Source organism: Microtus oregoni, unplaced genomic scaffold (assembly GCF_018167655.1).
Source record: "Microtus oregoni isolate MIOR12 unplaced genomic scaffold, Mior012 000027F_ref0000203, whole genome shotgun sequence".
NCBI classification, from domain to species: Eukaryota; Metazoa; Chordata; class Mammalia; order Rodentia; family Cricetidae; genus Microtus; species Microtus oregoni.
This window is the reverse complement of record NW_024543086.1, coordinates 5433679-5453454: the sequence shown is the minus strand read 5'-3', so window position 1 is coordinate 5453454 and position 19776 is coordinate 5433679. Positions and strand designations below refer to the sequence as shown.

Genomic DNA, 19776 nt, shown 5'->3' with positions numbered 1-19776 from the left:
TTAAAGGCCATTTTCTACAGCTCTTTGAAGAAGTTGAAGATTATCTATCTATACTGAGTATAATCTCTATATATCTAAAGAACCTGATTAGTCTAATTATAAATGACAAACTTAGATGACTATTAGTCTATATAATTCTCAATATCTATCTAACTTAAAGACTAAGACAATAAACAACTGTGAAACAAATGAGGACAATGACCTCCAAATATAAACAATGTACAAATATACATTGCAGTAGGTAAATATATATCAATACATAAACATTATATAAGTATCTTAATCAGAGTTAGAAATGTACACTGCAATATGGTAAATATATACAATATATATATATATCAATACAATATATGTCAATACATGAAAATGTTTTAAACAGATGTAGAAATATGCATGCATACAATAGTCAATATAATTTAACTTTGTATCAATATACAAGAATCTATACCAATATATTTGTCTAAAAACAGTAACTCACGATTACAAATCTATTTTTTTTATGATTAATAGGGTGGTATTTATTTAAAGGGGAAAAAACTTACAGATCACCGTCAGCCCTCTGCGCAACCAGGAAGGGAGTCTAGTCGCCAGCGGAGCAGGAAGTGAAGAGAGAGAGGAGAGGGAAGTGGCCGCTTTTTTAAAGGGAGAGAGACCAGGCCCCAATGGGCTGGTATCTCAGCAGCTATAGGCTGGAGGAGTAGGAGGACCTCCCACAACATAACATATAATGCTTTATATAAGATATGTTATTAGTATTTCATTTATTATCATTACAAATTATAAATTTATGTAATATTACTAATGAGTCTCTGCATACCTTGATAGCTTCCTAAGTGCCTAATGGGTGAATGTCACGGCTATGGGAAGGAAGACAGGTGCAGGTGAGATCATTATTATTCTTCCCACTTCTCAGAAAGAGAAATACAGTCGATGCAGTTCACTGACTTGTCTAGGATGGTGTATCTACATTAAAATTTTGACTGCATCTTATGGCAGCTGTTAGCCAGATGCTCCTACTGCCCGGTGGAATATTATCAGCTAGAGGAAGGGAGCAGAAGAAGGAATGGAGAGAAGCTAATTACAGGCTCCCGGGTTCTCTTCTTCTGGTATCTGCTTGTTGTCTAATTGGAATCTCTCTACCTGTGTTGGCTAGGACACAGTTGCCTGTTCCCATTAACACTAATATCCAGAGAAAATCCACACAAACGTGTGTGTGTGTGTGTGTGTGTGTGTGTGTGTGTGTAAACACACAGAAAAGAAGCCGATAAATCCTCACCAATGCCACCCGACACTGATACTTAGCCAGTATAAGATACACCCTGGACATAATACAAGCTCCAGTTACATATTAAGTTCAGCCTTCACCATGTGTCTGCACATGTGCATGCTAGGGTCTGATGCATGTTTGGGTGCATGACCTATGTCTCTCTCTGTCTCTCTCTCTCTCTCTCTGTCTCTCTCTCTGTGTCTCTCTCTCTGTCTCTCTCTCTCTCTCTCTCTCTCTCTCTCTCACACACACACACACACACACACACTATTAGACGTGTATGCATAACGTGTAATCACTCTCAAGTGCATGCATACTCGAAATGCTTGGAAATGCTCTCTCCTGACAGCCTCGGATCCACCGAGAGATAGATGCCCGCTTGTACATACAGATGGCTCTGCAGATACTGGCAAACACACCAGTAACCATGACTCGAGTACTATAAATCTTCAAATACTCGGGCAACTTCTACACACATGCTTGCATCGACACACCCAAGTTGTCCCTGACGCTGGAAGTCTTTCTCAAATCCGAAGGGATAAAGAGCGCCAGCTGCTGGCCAGTGCACGTGACCGGGAAGGAAGGCGCTCCCTCCCATGACGGGATGGGAAAACTATGCCTGCGGCCCCTCATCTGCGGTCGCTGAAGGCAGGACCGAGCACCACCAGAGCTGGACGTGGCGCGGGGTAGAGAAGGTGAGTGTCGTGCCCTGCAGGGCAGAGAGTGGGGATGACCTGGAGGAACCTTGGATGCTGTAGGCGCGAGATGAGGTAGCAGAGAACTCGCCCCGGGATGGGAAAGGGCTTCTGCCTCTACCCTTCTAACTTGGTCATTACAGCAGGAATTCAAACCTTTCTAAAGAGCCTGCCATATGCCAGGCTCCGCCTGGTGGCTCACGGGTTAAGAAGGAAAGGAGCCTTGTGGTTTACTGAGCACCTATTTGGTGCCAAGTCCTCGGGCCTTGAACTTGTGCGCTTTCGTTTCCATGACAACGAGTTCTCTCTCTCTCTCTCTCTCTCTCTCTCTCTCTCTCTCTCTCTCTCTCTCTCTGACTCAGTTACTTTAAGGACAGGCTCAGGGTTACACAGATAGCAAAGATACTTAACCCTTTATGTCTGAATCTAATACCCAGATTCACAGGGTTAACATCTCATTTATTCTGGATATTTCTCTAAATACATTAAAATAGGGGTAGACTGAACTCAGATAAAATAATGTAAATGATGGTCAAAAAATTAAATCAAGTTTCTCACAGTTCTCTCCTCTGTCCCTCTTTCCTCAAACAGCTTGTCTCTAAGCCTTGTCTTTGTTTTGTTGGAGACGGGGCCTCCTGCAGCCCAGTCTAGCCTCGAACTCCCTATGTAGCTGAGGATGACCTTTGACTCCTCCTGATCCTCCTGCTTCTACCTACTGAGTGCTGGGACTGCAGAGGTGCAACACCACATCAGATTTGTGCAGTGCTGGGGATCGAACCCAGGGTTTTGTGTATGCTAAGCAAGCACTCTACCTGCAGAGCCACAGCCCCCGCACCCAAACCTCATTTATATCTATATACTGTTTAGAGTCTCTGTGACCCACCCCAGGACCTTCACGCTCAACCAAGCTATGACAGTGGCCAGAGTGGCCTCCCAGCCCAGTCCCTCCTGTCCATCACACAAGAAAGCCTTTATCCATTTCGGTGTGGTGCTTTTCTGTTCTGCAACCACAGAATGGCCTGGTTTGTAAGCTTTCAAATGTCCTTCCCTTAAGTGACCATCTGCCAGAGACTGTCCACCCTAGACCAGCAGCACTAATGGTGACAATGTCATTTAGCATTGTTAAAAGCCTCTCTTCTCTTGGTTTTATTTATGCTCTTTCTTCTGCATGGGATTTTTTTGTTGTCTTCTGCTTGCATTACTCAGCTTTCCAGCACCAACGAACTCAGCTCCTCTACACATCTCTCTAGCCATCACCTCTGCCCTTCCTTCTAATTGAACTAGTGCAGCATATTCAAATGTGCAGTGCCTTTTCGGGTCCTAGCAGGGACATCAGACGTGTTTCTGTAGTGTGCCATGGCACAGGTGAATTGGAATTCTTTACACAAGCTCAAAGTCATCTTTGAAGCTATTCTGTCTCTTTGAAGTAGTAAGAATGTTACCCCCAAGAAAATTGTGTGTGTGTGTGTGTGTGTGTGTGTGTGTGTGTGTGTGTGCTGGTGAGTACATGTACATTTGAGGAATACAGAGGTCAGAGGACAATCTCATCTGTCATTCCTTAGACATTGTCCACCCCATCCACCCCCAGTCAGGAGTGAATTGCTTGGAATTCACCAAGTAGGCTAGGCTGGCGAGCCAGGGAGTCCCAGAGATCTGCCTGTCTCTACTTCTCCAGGAATGAAATTACAAGTGCATTCCACCCTACTGGATACCTTTTGTGTCTTCTTTTGTTTTTATGTTACTTCATAAAATCAGGTCCTCGTGCTAGTATTGTTCCCCAGCCCAAGAAAGTGCTTTCTGTCTTTACCTCCTTCCCTGTCTAATCCTGACCCTGCTGACTGGACATCTTTTTTATAGTCTGGTACCAATGCTTCCTACTCCTCAGTGCTCCCTACGGGGTACCAGACTGATGCTCAAAGTTCCCCAACCTTTTCCTGCCAGTCAGAGCCCTGAAAACTGCATTGAGTTCCATGAGAGGAACCCTGCACAAATCAATTTGCTCAGATAATCCCCGGCTATTGTCAGTCCAGTTCTTTCTAAAGCCAATGGTCCTCCCCCAGATGTGTCCCCTTCTGTAACTGCCCTATTTCTCTGCATACGTCCCTGGCCATGCAGACATCACTAACCTCTTAGGGGCCCTCCTGCTAGTGAAGGGGCTAAGATGGAGGACCATGACCTTTGGGTCTGGCATTGGCAGGGCTGGTTCCCCCAGATATGCTTGACATGGGAAAATGGTTTTCCATTTTCTGGGCTCTGTTTTGTCTTCTGCAAAGTGGAGATGCCAAAATCGGGCTTTTAGAGGCAGAGACCCACAGAGGAACAATGGGCTGAGCTCCCAAAATCTAGCTGAAGAGTGGAACGAGTGAGAATATGAGCAAAGAGGTCAAGACCATGATGGTGACACCTACTGAAACAGTTAACTTGAGCTAATGGGAGCTCACCAATTTCAGCTGTACAGGGAAGGAACCAGCATAGGACCAAACTAGACCCTCTGAATATGGGTGACAATTGTATGGCTGAAGCAGACTGCAGGGCCTCTGGCAGTGGCATCAGGATTTATCCCTACTGTTTGTACTGGCCTTTTGGGGAACCCACTCTCTTTGGATGGATACCTAGACATATTATGGAGAGCCTTGGACCTTCCCCAAAGCAATGAGGAATGAATGGGGGCGGGGCAAATGGAAGGAATGGGAAGAGGGGAGGGAGTGGGAACTGGGATCAGTATGTAAAATGAAAAAAGATAATTTCTTTTCTTTTTTAAAAAAAATAAAATAAGATAAATTGGACTCTTAGGACTATGAGAAGAAATGCAGGACCAGCAGGATGCCAGGCCCCCCAGAAATTCAAGGGGTTTCCCCCTCTCTTCCTCTCTCTCTGCATGTTCACGTGCCTGAGTGTGGACATACCTGTCATAAGCGCCACATTGGGCTGCCATCTGTCACAAGCCACCTTTTGGGGTGACTACCACAGTGCAGCCACAATGGGTTCATTCCTTCCAGAGTGGGGGCATGAGGATCAGAAATGTTAGGTAGGAGGAACAGAGATGTGAAAGAAACAGAGGGGCACAGGACGGTACCAGGAGGGCAACTAAGTGGATACAGAAGCTGGTCTCGCACACATGCCCACGTGACAGTGTGCATGCAGAAGGCACAGGACAGCCTCAGGTGTCAAGCCTCGCTTCCCACCTTGTTTGGTGCTCAGTCTCATGCTTCTAGCTGTCTTGTGAATTTCCCAGGTGTCCTAGGTCTCCACCTCCCATCTTACTATAAAAGCGCTGGCATTACAGACTCACACTACTGTCTCCAGCTTTACCTGAGTTTTAGGGATTTGAACTTAGGCCTTCTTCACACAAGCGTAGAGAATGCTTTACCCACTGAACTTCCCAGTCTCCAGCTGATGACTCTCACCGAATGGAATTTCCTCAGTGATAAAGTTGTTTTCAGCCTCTATCAACCTGTTCTTCCATGTTGTAATCTTAAAGAAATTGATATGTAAGCTTGCTGCTTACAACCTTCTTTAGAGTACGGCATGTCTGGAGAGCAACTGTCTTGAGTATTTTACACAAATGTAGGTATGTGCACCATTTGCATGCTGTGCCAGTGGAAGCCAGAAGAGGGAGTTGGAGCCCCTGAAATGCCAGCTACAGAGGGCATCCATGTGGGTGTTGCCAACCTGAGTTCAACCAAAACCCTCATGGTAGAAGGAAAGAACACACCACTAATCTCCACATGCACACTGGGATGCACTGTGGAATGCAGAAACACACACAGATACACAAATATAGACACAATCAATGGACATTAATAAATAACATTAAAAACTGAGTCATGAGTGTGAAAAACCTCACAGGATTTCAAAAGTTAGTGTTAATTAAATATTGCAAACTATGGGACTGGAGAAACGGCTCAGCAGTTAAGAGCACTGACTGCTCTTCCAAAGGCTTCGGGTTCAATTCCTAGCACTCCCACAGTGAATGTCTATATTCCAGTCTGTATTTCAGTTCTGATGTTTCCATATCCCTATTCTGGCTTCCACGGGCACCAGACACACATGTGTTGCAAATACATGCATGCAAGTAAAACACCCATACACATAAAATAAAAGTAAAATACATTTTTAAAAATTTTAGGTTATAAAATGTCTCACTAATGATTTTTTTTGAAGCTTATATGTTCAAATGACATGGCACATTGACCTAAACAACACTGAAGCTAATTTCACCTGCTTCCTTTTGCCTTTTTAATGTGACCATGAGATAATTTTAAATGACGTTTATGGCTTATGTCCTTTCCCTATTGGACAATGCCCATTCAATTATTCTTCCCACCATACAGGTTTGCCATGCCCAAGGCTGACCCTCTGGCAACATGAAGACAGAAGTACAAACACCCTTCACATCCCACCCAGCAACTGCGTCCTTCTCCTTTGTTGTCCTCCTTGGTCCTCCACTTGGCACAAGAGCCACAGGCAGGGTGGAGCTTGCTGGTCTCCATTTCAATGACCAGGAGCCTGGCTCCACCCCTTGACTCCTGTAGCAGGTTCTTCAGTGGAGGTTCACACCTGAAGCAGCCTGGGCCAGAAGGCTGATCTGCGCTGCCCACCATGGTGAATGTTATAGTTGTTGATTTTGAAGGTCCCGCAGTATATATAGATGAAAATAGGATCCTTCGATATTATTTCCAAGATTTGACTTCCTGTGTGCCTTCAGAAATGCTTGCTGAGACAAGCACAGCCAGATCCCAGCTCCTGAGACCTCTCATTAGGTCGTAATTTATCTTTAGACCTCTATTCCTAGGCAGAGCCAAGAGTAGGGAGGGAGAAAAATGGAAGGAATTAAAACATTTCTCAGCAAGAAGACCCCCCTGCTTTTCGACTCTCTGTATTCACTTTAAAATCCTCTGTCTCTCTTTCTTCTGGGCAGTGCCGTTTCCAAGTGGGCCCCAAACTTGAGGTCCCAGAAAAGGGGGTGTCCTTAGAGCTCTGTTAGAGCTGCAGCCAGCCCTCTCTTCCAGGCCACCTCAGCATTTGGAGAAACTGGGAGAGGACTGCTTCCAATTTGCTTCCTGGAATTAGGGAAGGCAGGGTGTTTTCCATTAGAGAATTCTCACTGCCATCAAAGCAAATTTTTCAACGGTCTTCATCCATCTGCAAGCAAGCTCTCTGTAACCCCAGCCACCAGCTTGTGCCTTCTATAGCTGTACATAGGGAGAATCACTCTGTTGGATCCGATCTGGAGGTCTTCTTCCGCTGAGGATGAGGCAAGGCAGGGCAGCATTCCAGGGTCTCCTGGTGGAGGTGGAGATTGTGAGCCTCAACTGAACTGCAGTTTTAGCGCTTGGGTCTCTACATTCCTAGTAGTAGTTAAGTGTGGCTTTGTCAACCACAAATGTATCAAAATTCTGTTGGTATTTCATGGGTTATGAGCGACCATTGCATCCAAGGTCTCTTAACTCGTATTGAACATACACTGTATGTGACACTGTACTAGGCTCCAGTGTTAAGGACAGAGACAGGCAAGGCCCCCACTTCCCCAGATCTCCCAGTAGGAGTAGAGAGAAGTGAATCATCACTACATTTGGGTCGTGTGCCTTGAAAGGCAGAACAGGGCCGCCCAAGTGCATTGTGGGTCAGATACCTTAGCCTGTAGGCAGTGTTCCCAAGGAGATGAGACTAGCCCTAAGGCTTCAAGGGTAAGGTTGGCAACCGAGAGAACCTCTGGGGAGCAGGGTAGGAAGGGGAACAGGTAATCACTTGCAGTGTTGAGTGTATCTACCCCTGGATTGAATGTTTAGTGATGTAGTCTCAGTCTTGACACAGACTCTGTGGATTAAAAATGGTTAAGAAAACAAGTGCCTGCTTTTTCCGGGGCTTTTTACCACTGAGAAAAGAACTGTTCATTTGAGATCTTCAGATCTTCGCGCAAAGCATAGTCAGCACCTAGGTCTCACGACTTCACTCAAGGCCCAGAAAAGCATTCCTGGCATTTGCGCTTGCAACCACATTCCAGAAAAATACAGGGAAGGCCAGTATCCCCACCTCTGCCCCTTCTCAAGTCACAACATCGACAGAAGGCCCTCAAGAATGGCCAGAGGCTATGTCTGTGAAGTGTGGAGGAAGACGGCTCTTGCCCTACAGTGGGCTCCAGGTTGGAGCCATGGGCTCCCAGGGCTTTCCTGGAACATGCATACTCATGAATCACTAGCTACTTTCCTGAGCGGCTAGAAGCTCAGGACGGGACAGATTAAAACCAGACTTCAAAACACATCCAAGTTTAACACCTCATAATTCCATTTCTGGGATTTAACTCTCGTTACTTTCCACTTTAGCAAGAAGACTTGATGAAGGCCTCCTTTCCAACCCAGAGCCAGAAAGAACAATTTAGATGACACTGTTTAAGGTAAGGGGGCGGTAACAGTTCATTTCTTTTTCTAACCAATTGAACCCCTCTTTGGGGAACGTTTGCTGTATGTGTGGCATTCTGCAAGCACAGCCCCAGAGACAGGGACAAAATGGCAGACGTCTGTCTGAGCAATCCCAGGGAGAATTTCTGGCTGGGTCAGGTAAGAAAAAAATGGAAAAGAAAAGTTGCTTGAATGAGTGATTTCCATGCCCTCTGGCGCTTAGACTCCTTTTCTCTTTCAGCAGACTCTGAGTCTCAAACATTTATTAATCAGCTAGTTTTCTTTTTTCTTTTTTTTTTTTGTCTTTTTTTTTTATTTTTTGAGACAGGGTTTCTCTGTAGCTTTTGTTTCCTGTCCTGGAACTAGCTCTTGTAGACTAGGCTGGCCTCGAACTCACAGAGATCCGACTGCCTCTGCCTCCCGAGTGCTGGGATTAAAGGCGTGCGCCACCACCGCCCGGCTTGCTAGTTTTCTTTTTAAGAGCTCTCTCTCTCTCTCTCTCTCTCTCTCTCTCTCTCTCTCTCTCCCCCCCCCTCTGTGTGTGTGTGTGTGTGTGTGTGTGTGTGTGTGTGTGTGTGTACACCTCATATATGGGGAAACCCTCGGATGCCAGATGAGGACATTGGATGCTCTGCAGTTATAGATGGTTGTGAGCTGCCCCATACAGATGCTGGGAATTGAACCCAGGTCCTTCGGAAAAGCAGAAGGCACTCTTAGCCACTGAGCTATTTCTCCAGCCCCCAGGCAGATCGTTCTCAAATATCTGTATATGCTTGGAAGTTTATAAACAGGTGACCCGCTGCATTCCCATGCTCCACAGGATTCAGGTATGAAAGGGATGATAACACAAACCCCTGCAGGAGCGAGGGGAAGAAACAAAGAGTTAGGACCGAAAAGAGAGCAGCCTCGGAGAGGAGGTTAGGGGATACCTGGAAGAAAGGCTCATGATCCTGAGGGCAAGGTGCTACCTCAAGAGCAGAGATGCTGGGCCTTGGCCCGAAAGAAGCCCTGTAGCTGGCCAACAAGCAAGGAAGGGAGGAGCAGAGGCTGGGGTGAGACTGAGGCCAGGTCATTTAGGGCCTTTGTGGGGTCTGTTAGGGATTCCTGTGTTTGTGGCCTACAACCAGAAGTTGCTGGACCAGCTTGAAGAATGAGGCGCCTGAGGGACGGTTTTCAACTCTGGCTGGGGCGCGTGGAAGAGGCCGGGAGTTGTGGAGTGTGCACAGGAAGGGAGGATGTTGAAAGTCCAAATGAGGAATGACTAATGGGATGGGGTGGGCTTTGCAAATCTCAACCCTGACCTCTTGGCGGGGACCCTAGCTGGACCCCACATCATGAACACTCCAGAGGGGGTTATGGTAGAGTCAGGGCTCTGGATGATGGATGATCCTGTCCTTTAAAGCAGAGAGTTTTCAAAACACAGGAACTATTTCATTGTTTAGTTCTCGCTGTCTGTCTGTCTGTCTGCCTCTCTCCCTCTTCCCCAACCCCCCCCCCCCGCCCCCGTGTATGTGTGTGTGTGCTTAATTTTATTTTATGTGCATTGGTATTGTGCCTGCCTGATAAGTCTGTGTGAGAGTGTAGGATCTCCTGGGACTAACTGTGCAGACAACTGTAAACTGCCAGGTTGGGGGGGGGGGGGTAGGAATTGAACCCAGGTCCTTTGGAAGAGCAGCCAGTGTTCTTCACTGGTGAGTATCTCTCCGGCCTCCTTTTCTGTGTGTTTTTGAGACAGGGTGCCCTGTAGCCAAGGCTGGCCTTGAGCTTGCTCTGTATCTGAGGATGACTTTGAACTCCTGATCCATCGGCTTCCACCTAAGTGCTGGGATCACAAGTGTGCACCACCACACCCCAGAGGACAAAAGGTTGTCCTCGAGTATCTGATTACCCGAGTGTCCTGAGAAAGCAGAAATATCACTTGGACGTTTTAAAAGTCATGTGGTGTGCGTGTGCATAAAGCTGTAAAACAGAACACAACATATCACACGTGTGGCTTCGGTGTATGCTTCAAGGACCCGTCTATAATTTGGGATGCTTGGAAGGAAAAACATCTAAGCAATGCTGACAACATGAAAAGCATTTGTATATCTGGGGTAGCCAATGCCAAGTTCAAATATAACTTCTGCCACTAACTACTTGCCTCTCTGGGTACTGGAGAAAGTTACAGAAGGGAGAAAGGCAATATGAGGTAATCATGGTCACTAGAGATAGCTGACCATAGGTAGAGCCTACTCCCTGATGGCGTGGCAATGGGTAAACCACTTCACCTCTTAGAGCTTTGCTTTCTTCCTTTGATAACGAGGGTGATTTTTGCCTTTGTAGGGCTTTATGTGCCTTTCCAATAATACAATGCAGGTAAAGAGGTTCGTGTAGACCCTGGAACATTGGGGATGCTTAATAATATCAGTTTATCCCTGCTCCAGTGTCATCTCTAACTGAAGGAGTAGGATTTGACACCCTCCCCAAGTTTGCTCTATGTTTATGTAAAAGGCTGCGGGAAAGTTGCTCCATCTAGATGGCTTGGGGGCTTGCCGCCTTCTAAGCATGCTATCCCAGTCCCCGGTTTTCTCCCCCAGGGCCGTCATGTGGATGGTGGTGTGAGCATGGGGCTCAGTGGGGAGCAGAGCTATTTGGAGTCTTGTTTTCTCGGAGGTGCCTGGGAAGCAAGGAAACTTGTCTCTCCCTTCTGCCCTGGAAGCAGAGCTAGTCCCGCCTTTCTTTCCAAAGCTATTCCTGGCTCCAGCTGCAGGAAAGCCTGTGGGGCTGCAGGAACCTTCAGGCTCCAGCTCCAGAAAAAAAAAATAAAAATAAAACATCTCCCTGTGTGTCCCAGAGCAGCCCGCCTCGTGGGCTCTGGGGCCCGCTCCAGCCAGCTGTCACGGAGAGGCCATTGACCCCTCTCTGTCAGAGAAGATTAGACTGGCGAGAGCAAGTTTCTTCCTCTCAGGGTCCTTGTAGCTGTGCTTCGGGGCAGAATAGAGAACACTGTGGTAGATATGCCCCTGTGCCCATTCCGGTCTAGCTGTCTCTTTGCCATGACTTCAGTTGTTCTGGGAGTTCGCATATTCTTGTAAAAGTCACTCCGCCTCCCTCCCTTCTCCCCCCTCTCTCTCCGCCCTCCCTCCCTCTCTTGCTAATCTGAAATGTTTACAGGTCACAACTTTCCAGATCAGTTTAAAACTGCTCGGAAAATTCATTTCCATTCTGCAAGACTCTGGGTGTGCATTCGCTCCTAAATAACAGAGCTGTGGAACGTAGCTCAATGGCCGAGCACTTGTCCAGCACACATGAGGCCCAAGGTTCAAGCCCCAACTGGGGGGGGGGGGGGGAGTCCGAATTACACCAGCTGGTTTCCCACAACTCTCATCTCATTTAGCAGGAAGAAGAAAGAGAGAAAGGGGTCTGAGGAGTGTCTGGGCCAGTTTTCCAGAAGCACCTGCCGTTGGTGTCATATTAACACACGTGATTTATTGTGCTGAGCAAGCCTCACACACAAAATACAACCAAGTATGGTCACCTATGCTTGTGTCCCTCTGTCCCTTTATAAACTAGCATCAGCGAGGGGAGCTCAAGCTAGCCTGAGAGACTTCTAGAGACCTTGTCTCAGAAGGAAAAACAAGGGAGCTAGCTGTGCAGCCGAAGTGTAGAGCTTCCCGGGGATGGGTGAAGCCCTGGGTTCACTCTCAAGTACTGAAAAAAAATGTCCTGACCTGGAGTAGACCAGGAGCTGAGAAGGGGTCAGATCGTTCCAAGGGGAACAGTCAAAGACAGCCCCAAAGCCTGGGTAGCTGTCAGCATCAAGACCAAAGCAGGGTGGGAAGGAAGGGGATGGAGGGAGACGGGTAAAGGACCCAGGAAGAGCCTTGACCTCCAAAGCTTGAGCAAAGTCCCCACTGCCTCCAGCATCCCCGCCACTCATGAACCCTGAATGAGCTCTGAGAGCATAGTCAAAGGCTGTGTGGGAGCCAGGGAGCCAGCTAGCCTTCATCTCCACAACGAGAAGGAAGGCTGGAGATGGAAAGGCTCGACGCCAGAGCTGATGGGTCTCAAACAAGGACTCAGATGACCTTCAGCCCCAGCCACCCTCAGAGACTTACTAGAAAGCAAATTGTGCAGCCCCGCCCCTGACCTACTCCCGTTTGGTACCTAAAATTAGAGGGTGGGACTCAATCGTCTGCATTTTAATGAGCCCCTCCTCCACAACCTGATTGGTAGACTTTCAGATTGAAGACCACTGATTTCTTCTAGCCCTTTGCTGTTCAGGGAAGGGAACTAGGAGTCAGCTAGGGAAAGGGGCTAGCCTGAGGTCACAAAGCAAGTTACCACTGAGAGCCATCCCTGTAACAGGAAGTCATGCCCAGCGTGTTTGTTCTTTGCCCTAGCTACCTCGAAGAGGCCCATTGGTGACAATGCATCTGCATCAGATCTAGTTTGTTGATAGGCCTGAAGCAAAGCCGCTGATTTCTACTCCAAGCCCCAGTGTGTGTATCTGCACCATGTCCGTGGGCAGAAGAGGAGCTCCCAGGATGCTCCACACTGATATTTAGTGGGCTTATGCTATTGCCACAAACGTGAAGGATGGCCCAGCCTGGAGTAGGAGGGGAAAACTTTGGAGCTGTGTAGCCTGGATCAAACCTCAGTCTACCACCTGCTAGTCACATGACCTAGCCAGTCCTGTCACCTAGCTTTTCTGAGCCTCTTTTCCATAAGGCTGTTACACTGTGAGATGGGGTGTGAGATTGACAGCTCTGAGCCTTGAGTGTGGACCTGGGCACCAGAAGCACCCAGAGAAGAGTTGTTACCAGGGCCTTCCAGCACCGAGGTTGCCACGCTCATGTGGAATCACCCTCCCTCAGTCGCTGAACCTGCATCTCCGCCCATTTGCAACCCCAAGTCCCTGTGGGAAACAGCCTAAATCACCAGCAGCAATCAAAGTGTGCCCGCTCTTCTAACTCGACTTGCATATTTGACCAAAGCTGTGGTCATCAGTCACTGGGACTGGTGGCGGGGTGAGTAGATTCTTTCTGCATTTCAGCTACATGGATGAATGACAGCCTAATGGTGAATGGCTCATTCTCAAGACCCCTGCAAAGTGTATCTGAGCACAGGATTCAGCTACCTAAATGTGCCCTTAAAATGTGCTGGCCTTGCCAGGTGGTGGTGGTGCGTGCCTTTAATCCCAGCACTTGGAAGGCAGAGACTGGAGGATCTCTAGGGCTACACAGGGAAATTCTCTCTCAGGACACAGAACACAACAAAACAAAATGATGACACTGTCTAGATTAGTAATTCTCATCCTTCCTAGTGCTGCAACCCTTTAATACAGTTCTTCATGCTGTGATGACCGCCAGGCAGAAAATTATTTCCATTGCTCCTTCATAACTGTAATTTTGCTACTGTTATGAATTATAATGTAAATATCTATGTTTTCTCTATGATCTTAGGTGACCCCCATGAAGGGGTCATCCCGTCCTCAAAGGGGTCACAACCCACAGGCTTGTCTAGATGGCTGTCTATGATGCAGGAAAGAGAGACAGGCAGAAATGTAATTGCATCTATGCCTCCTCTTCCTGATGTCTTCGGACTGACCAGGAGCGTGTCAGAACCATGTCCACTCTCACCTGCCACAGCTCCTTTGTCACCCGCAGGTGACCACCATGATCTTCTGGGTGCTCCTAGCCTGTGCCCTTCCATGTGCTGCTGACCCGTTGATTGGTGCTTTTGCTCGAAGGGACTTCCAGAAAGGTGGCCCTCAACTCGTCTGCAGTCTGCCTGGTCCCCAAGGCCCCCCTGGCCCTCCAGGAGCACCAGGATCCTCAGGAATGGTGGGAAGAATGGGTTTTCCTGGTAAAGATGGCCAAGATGGCCAGGATGGAGACCGGGGGGACCCTGGAGAAGAAGGTAAGAGACCTGTATATACCTGCCCACTTGTCCAACCAGAGTTGACAGCATCTGTCATGGAGCAGGGGGATGATTCAGAGTTCCTGAAACTAGCTTGCATTGATACCTCTTTATAACCAAATGTAAGAAAACAATGGAGACTCAATTCTGTGTTCCTGCCTCTGTAGAGCTTTGAAATTGCTGGGGGAGGGGAGGGTGGGCAAGCCTGTGAGCTGTTATTCAAAGGGCTTGGTTTGTAGGTGACTGCAGCCCAATTAATGGGCCCAAATGAGATTACTTGACTCACTAAACTGCGAAGACCAAGAGAAAAGCTTCAGGAATGGGTTGGCCCAGATTTTTAACTCTTGTTGTCTGGGCTCTGCTTCTCCCTGTATGTCAGCTTCATCCCCCTTAAAGTCGGATGCTCTGAAATGGCAGCTGGTGCATTCAGGTCTCCATTCCAACAGCTTCATCCATACCCCCTTTTCACCTTTTCAAACAGAGATGCAGTACCACCATTTGCCAAGGTTGGATCAGATGCCACCCTAGATGTTTTTGAGTGGGTAGCAGAAGTACTTGATACTCCGTTGTAGTTGACAACCCCACGGGGACCCACGGGGTAGTAAGGGGTGGCATGGACCAGAGCAGATACTGCCTTTAGGTTCCTTCCTCCTTGACATTCCCTCTAGCTCTGACCTTGCATCCCTGCTCTTGATCAGCATCCTCAAACGCACACCTGAAACACAGGGAGATTATAGTGGTTTTCTGTTCTTGATGCTAGGAAGTCAACCCTGACCTTGTGCGGGTTAAGTACGCGCTCCACCCTGCCAGCCCCGGGACAGCATTTACTTACATGGTGTTTTAACACTGAGAAGGCATCTTGAGTAAGTCACTCATCAGATCGTCCTGTAAAGCAAATGCCCTTATTATTCCAAGTTTCAAATGAGGAAACTAAGAGTCAGGTGGCAAGATGAAGATGAGCATGTCATTGCTTCAAGCACTTTAACTCTGAGGGCAACCTTGAATAGTGTCTTAACTTCCCCTAACCTCAGTGTCCCCATATCTACAACAGCAATATCAACAGCACCTACCTCACCAGAGCGGGTGGCGAGAACTGTGGGAAGCTCTGGTCTTGAAGACAATGTCCCAGTGTTACTTACCCCAACCTGATTTCCTGAACTTAGATTCCAAACCCAAGATGTTTCCTATCACATGAAACCAACTCGTCCAAATGTACCTCTTCCTAGGGGAAGACTTCTGACAATAACGGAAATGCTTGGACCCAAGGAGGTCTGTACGCGAATGTTTGTGAATCCACAGGAGCCCAGATAAAAGGATAACAAAGATTGTTAGAAAACACTCACAAATAACAGCAAGGTATAGAATTGCTGCAGGCTTCCATTCTGCCCTGGGGTAAACGGAAGCAGTTATCCGATCCAACCTTGAAATTGTAACAGATATGTAAAAATATCTTGATCAGAGGTAGAAATGTATAGTGCAATATGATAAAAAATATCCTTAAATTGTATCAATATACAAAAATCTTAAGCAGATATAGAGACATACATACACACAGCATGACAAAAATAATTTTACATTTGTTTGCAAAAACATTGTAGACAAATAGGAACGTATACAATATGACAAATATAATTTTGAATTAGTATCAACATACAAATTATTTAGACAGGAATACAAAAGCAATTTTGCATGTGTATCAAAATATAAGAATGTATGTCAATGTAAATTGTCTACAATTAGTAGTTGCTAAAATAGTTTACAGGCAGGTATACTAAGCTACCCTTATTATCCTATCCCATCCCCCCTTTTCTATACCAAATTAAATTCCTGAGCCTAACTATTATTATTATGCCTCCAACCCTATAATAACTTATAACCAACCCCGAGAAAAGCCAAACCATACATCTCAACTATTGGGAGAGGAGGCATTGTTTTCTTAGAATTACTTCCAACTGTCTTGGGGTAACAATCTCTCTATGGGATCCTGTAATAAAAAAAAATCTAAAATAATGGTTAAGTCTCAAGAGGACTAGCTATAACATTTGTAGCCAGTCTCTGAGTAGTGGTAAAGCCTATCTGAAGTTCTGGTTAAAGTATTGTAAGAAGGTGGACCATTTCAGCTAGCCGATTTGGAATTACCTCGCACAGTTCTCATCCAAAGCCAATCTTAGAGTGATGTATCTTGGTACAAAGGCATCATTTATGAACAAGGTAGAATCATTGTTGTAGGGCCCCATCTTCTTACTGGAGACTTCAGAGACTGCTATTAGGAAAATTTATTGCTCACTGAGGAAAACTTAAACATTAAACTAGCTCAGTCAATAGAGCATGAGAGTGAAGGCAGCTGAGAGTGAAGCAGCATCCTCTTCCTCAGATCTCTTTATATCTGGGACGCAGCCAGAGGGGCTGTCCACTCTAGGACAGTATCTTCCTCATACACTTTAATCCTTCCCTCACAGACCTACCAAGAGGCATGTCTCCTGGCTGATTCAGATCCAACCGAGTTGACAAGATTAACCATCACCCAGAGATATACCTATATCCTACGTAGAGGAAACAAAGTGCCTTGTTGGGGCAAAAAAAAATTGCTAAAAAGTTTCCCCCATCCTCCACTTCAGTGTGTTTAACCATGGTTGCCATGTGTCTGGCGATGCTCAGATGTTCATTAGCACCAACACCTCTCGGGAACGAGACCTTGATGGGCATTTGACACGCCTCTCACAGCCCTGCCATTCTACCAATGCACAGCTGCATTAAGACAGAAGCCAAGCTCCCTCCCATATATGCTTTCCTTAAAAGGTGTTGAAGAGCCAGGCCTGGTGGCTCATACTGGAATCCCAGCATTTGGGAGGAAGGAGAAGAGTCAGAGCTCTAAAACTAGCCTTGGCTTTGCAACATGGTCACGCCAGCCCTAGGCCACGAGAGACTGCCTAAAAAATAAATACAGTTTTGTACTAAATAATAGTAAAGACAAATGCTTCCTATGGAATTACTGGCCCAAAAATGTTGTTTGTAGAAAATGTATATTTTATGAATTATTAGAATTAAAAACCAAGAAGTGTTCTCTGAGTAAACATTCGGGAATATTCTGCAGGGTTTACCAACTGACGTTTAACGTTTAGACGGTGTTTGCCAGGCACTGTCCAGTGCGCTGAGAGAACACAGGGACCAGTGACATTGCCGTTTCCCTGGAGCCTGGGAGTTTCTGGCACCCTTTGCTGTTTTGGCTAAGTGGACTCCACAGTGGTTTTTACATAACATGTAAATCTCCCTCCTTTTTGTTTTCCTGAGTCAGTCAGGTGTAGCCCAGGCTGACCCCAAACTCACTCTGTAACCAAGAGGATCTTGAATTCCTGATCCCCCGCACACACACTGTGCTAAGAATGCAGGAGTGTGTAGTTTGCCACCGTGTGCAGTTTTATGCAGTGTTGGGGATTGAACCCAGGACTTCAGGCTTGCTAAGCAAGCACTCTATCAGCTGAGCTGCATTCCCAGCACAGTGAATTATTCTGCTGCCGTGATTCCTAGGGCTTCCAACAGGCGTAGCAATCCTGATTTCCCTGAAAAGACCAAGAAGAAACACCTCTGGTCACACCTTCAGCATTTGTCTGCTCCTGCGTCCCAAAGCCTTCTCATTCTCCTTCATCATACTCTGCCTCTGTTTTACAGGTCCCTTATCAAACCAACTGTTCTGTCTTCCAGGTCCACCTGGCCGGACAGGCAACCGTGGAAAACAAGGGCCAAAGGGCAAAGCTGGGGCTATTGGGCGGGCTGGCCCTCGAGGACCCAAGGGGGTCAGCGGTACCCCAGGGAAGCATGGCACACCAGGCAAGAAGGGACCTAAAGGCAAGAAAGGAGAACCGGGTCTCCCAGGCCCCTGCAGCTGCGGCAGCAGTCCAGCCAAGTCGGCCTTTTCGGTGGCGGTGACCAAGAGCTATCCACGCGAGCGGCTGCCCATCAAGTTTGACAAGATTCTGATGAATGAGGGTGGCCACTACAATGCGTCCAGCGGCAAGTTCGTCTGCGGCGTGCCAGGGATCTACTACTTCACCTATGACATAACCCTGGCCAACAAGCACCTGGCCATCGGCCTGGTGCACAACGGCCAGTACCGCATTCGGACTTTTGATGCCAACACAGGCAACCACGACGTGGCCTCGGGCTCTACCATCCTGGCTCTCAAGGAGGGGGACGAAGTCTGGCTGCAGATCTTCTACTCGGAGCAGAATGGACTCTTCTACGACCCCTACTGGACCGACAGCCTCTTCACGGGCTTCCTCATCTATGCTGACCAGGGAGACCCCAATGAGGTGTAGAGAAGCTGGAGCTGAGCCTCCAGGCAGGGACCGAGTTTCTGGGGATGGATGCTGACAGAGGAAGACCTCTGGACTGGGACTGGGGTCTGGCAGTCTTGGGAGCTTCTATTCCCTGGCTGGCCTCTTCTGTTGCTGCTTTTTTAAAAAAAAAAATCATTAAATCCAATCTTTTGCTTTATTATTTTTCTGTTTGCTCACTAATTATCTTAGGGTACAGGCTCTGGACTAAACCATGTTGGTTACATACAACACTGATAAGACAGTTCCTATCCTCATGGGAAATACAATTCACAAACAGAAAATATGCAAGGCATAGGGGAGTGGCTGAAACATTTATTTTTATTTAGAGTTCATCTCTGAGGTCTACTTGTAAAGAGGCATTGATTTTCAGGGATTTTTACTGACGTGAGTGCCCTGTACCACTGCGTAGACCAGGAACAAACCACTCTCACCCCCACCCTTGTCTCCCACAGCTCCCGGGAGTGTTCAAACCAGAGCAGATGCTCCTTGACTTACAGTAGAATTATGTCTGAAACACAGTACGTTTAAAATATTGTTCAGTCGAAGATACATTCAGCAGGATACATCAGGGTCTGGCCACACAGGACACGGCAGAGCAGTTGCTCACCCTCATGGGTCGTCCACTGCCCATGCCCTGCATTGCAAAGGCTGCTCTCTCCTGCACATACTCATCGAAGGGAAAGATCAAAATTTCAGGTGGTTTCTACTGAATGTGTGTTATTTTTGCAGCATCATAAAGTCAAAAATCCATAGGTCAAACTATAATCGTGATAAATCAGAAATCATACGTGCACAGAAAAGCTGAGCACCAAAGCAGGGCCCAGGGCAATGGGAGAATGTGAAGGGACTGTTCCCCCAAGCAAAATGACCAGGTACAGATGCCTTCGCCACCCAGGGAAGAGTGGGCGTGCTTGAGGGATTGATTGAGTTCAGAAGAACTGGAATGTTAGGAGGGAGAGATCACACAGACCCTCATGGGTATAGCCCAAGTTCCTTCCACTTAAGAAAACAGATTTACGGGCTGGAGAGATGGCTCAGTGGTTAAGAGCACTGACTGCTCTTCCAGAGGTCCTGAGTTCAATTCCCGGCAACCACATGGTGGCTCACAGTCATCTATAATGAGACCTGGCACCCCCTTCTGGCTTGTGGGGCACACATGGAAGGAATGCTGTACA

General features: G+C 47.1%; 1 protein-coding gene across 1 annotated transcript; it reads left to right on the top strand.

Annotated features, from left to right (window-relative positions):
* Positions 1 to 1824: 1824 nt before the first annotated feature.
* On the top strand, positions 1825 to 18741 carry C1qtnf2 (C1q and TNF related 2). Its single transcript, XM_041676334.1, has 4 exons — positions 1825 to 1962; positions 8289 to 8359; positions 14012 to 14264; positions 17967 to 18741. The coding sequence occupies exons 2-4, from the start codon at positions 8345 to 8347 to the stop codon at positions 18578 to 18580; spliced, it is 882 nt and encodes a 293-aa protein (XP_041532268.1). The 5' UTR covers positions 1825 to 1962; positions 8289 to 8344; the 3' UTR covers positions 18581 to 18741.
* The last annotated feature ends 1035 nt before the right edge of the window (positions 18742 to 19776 follow it).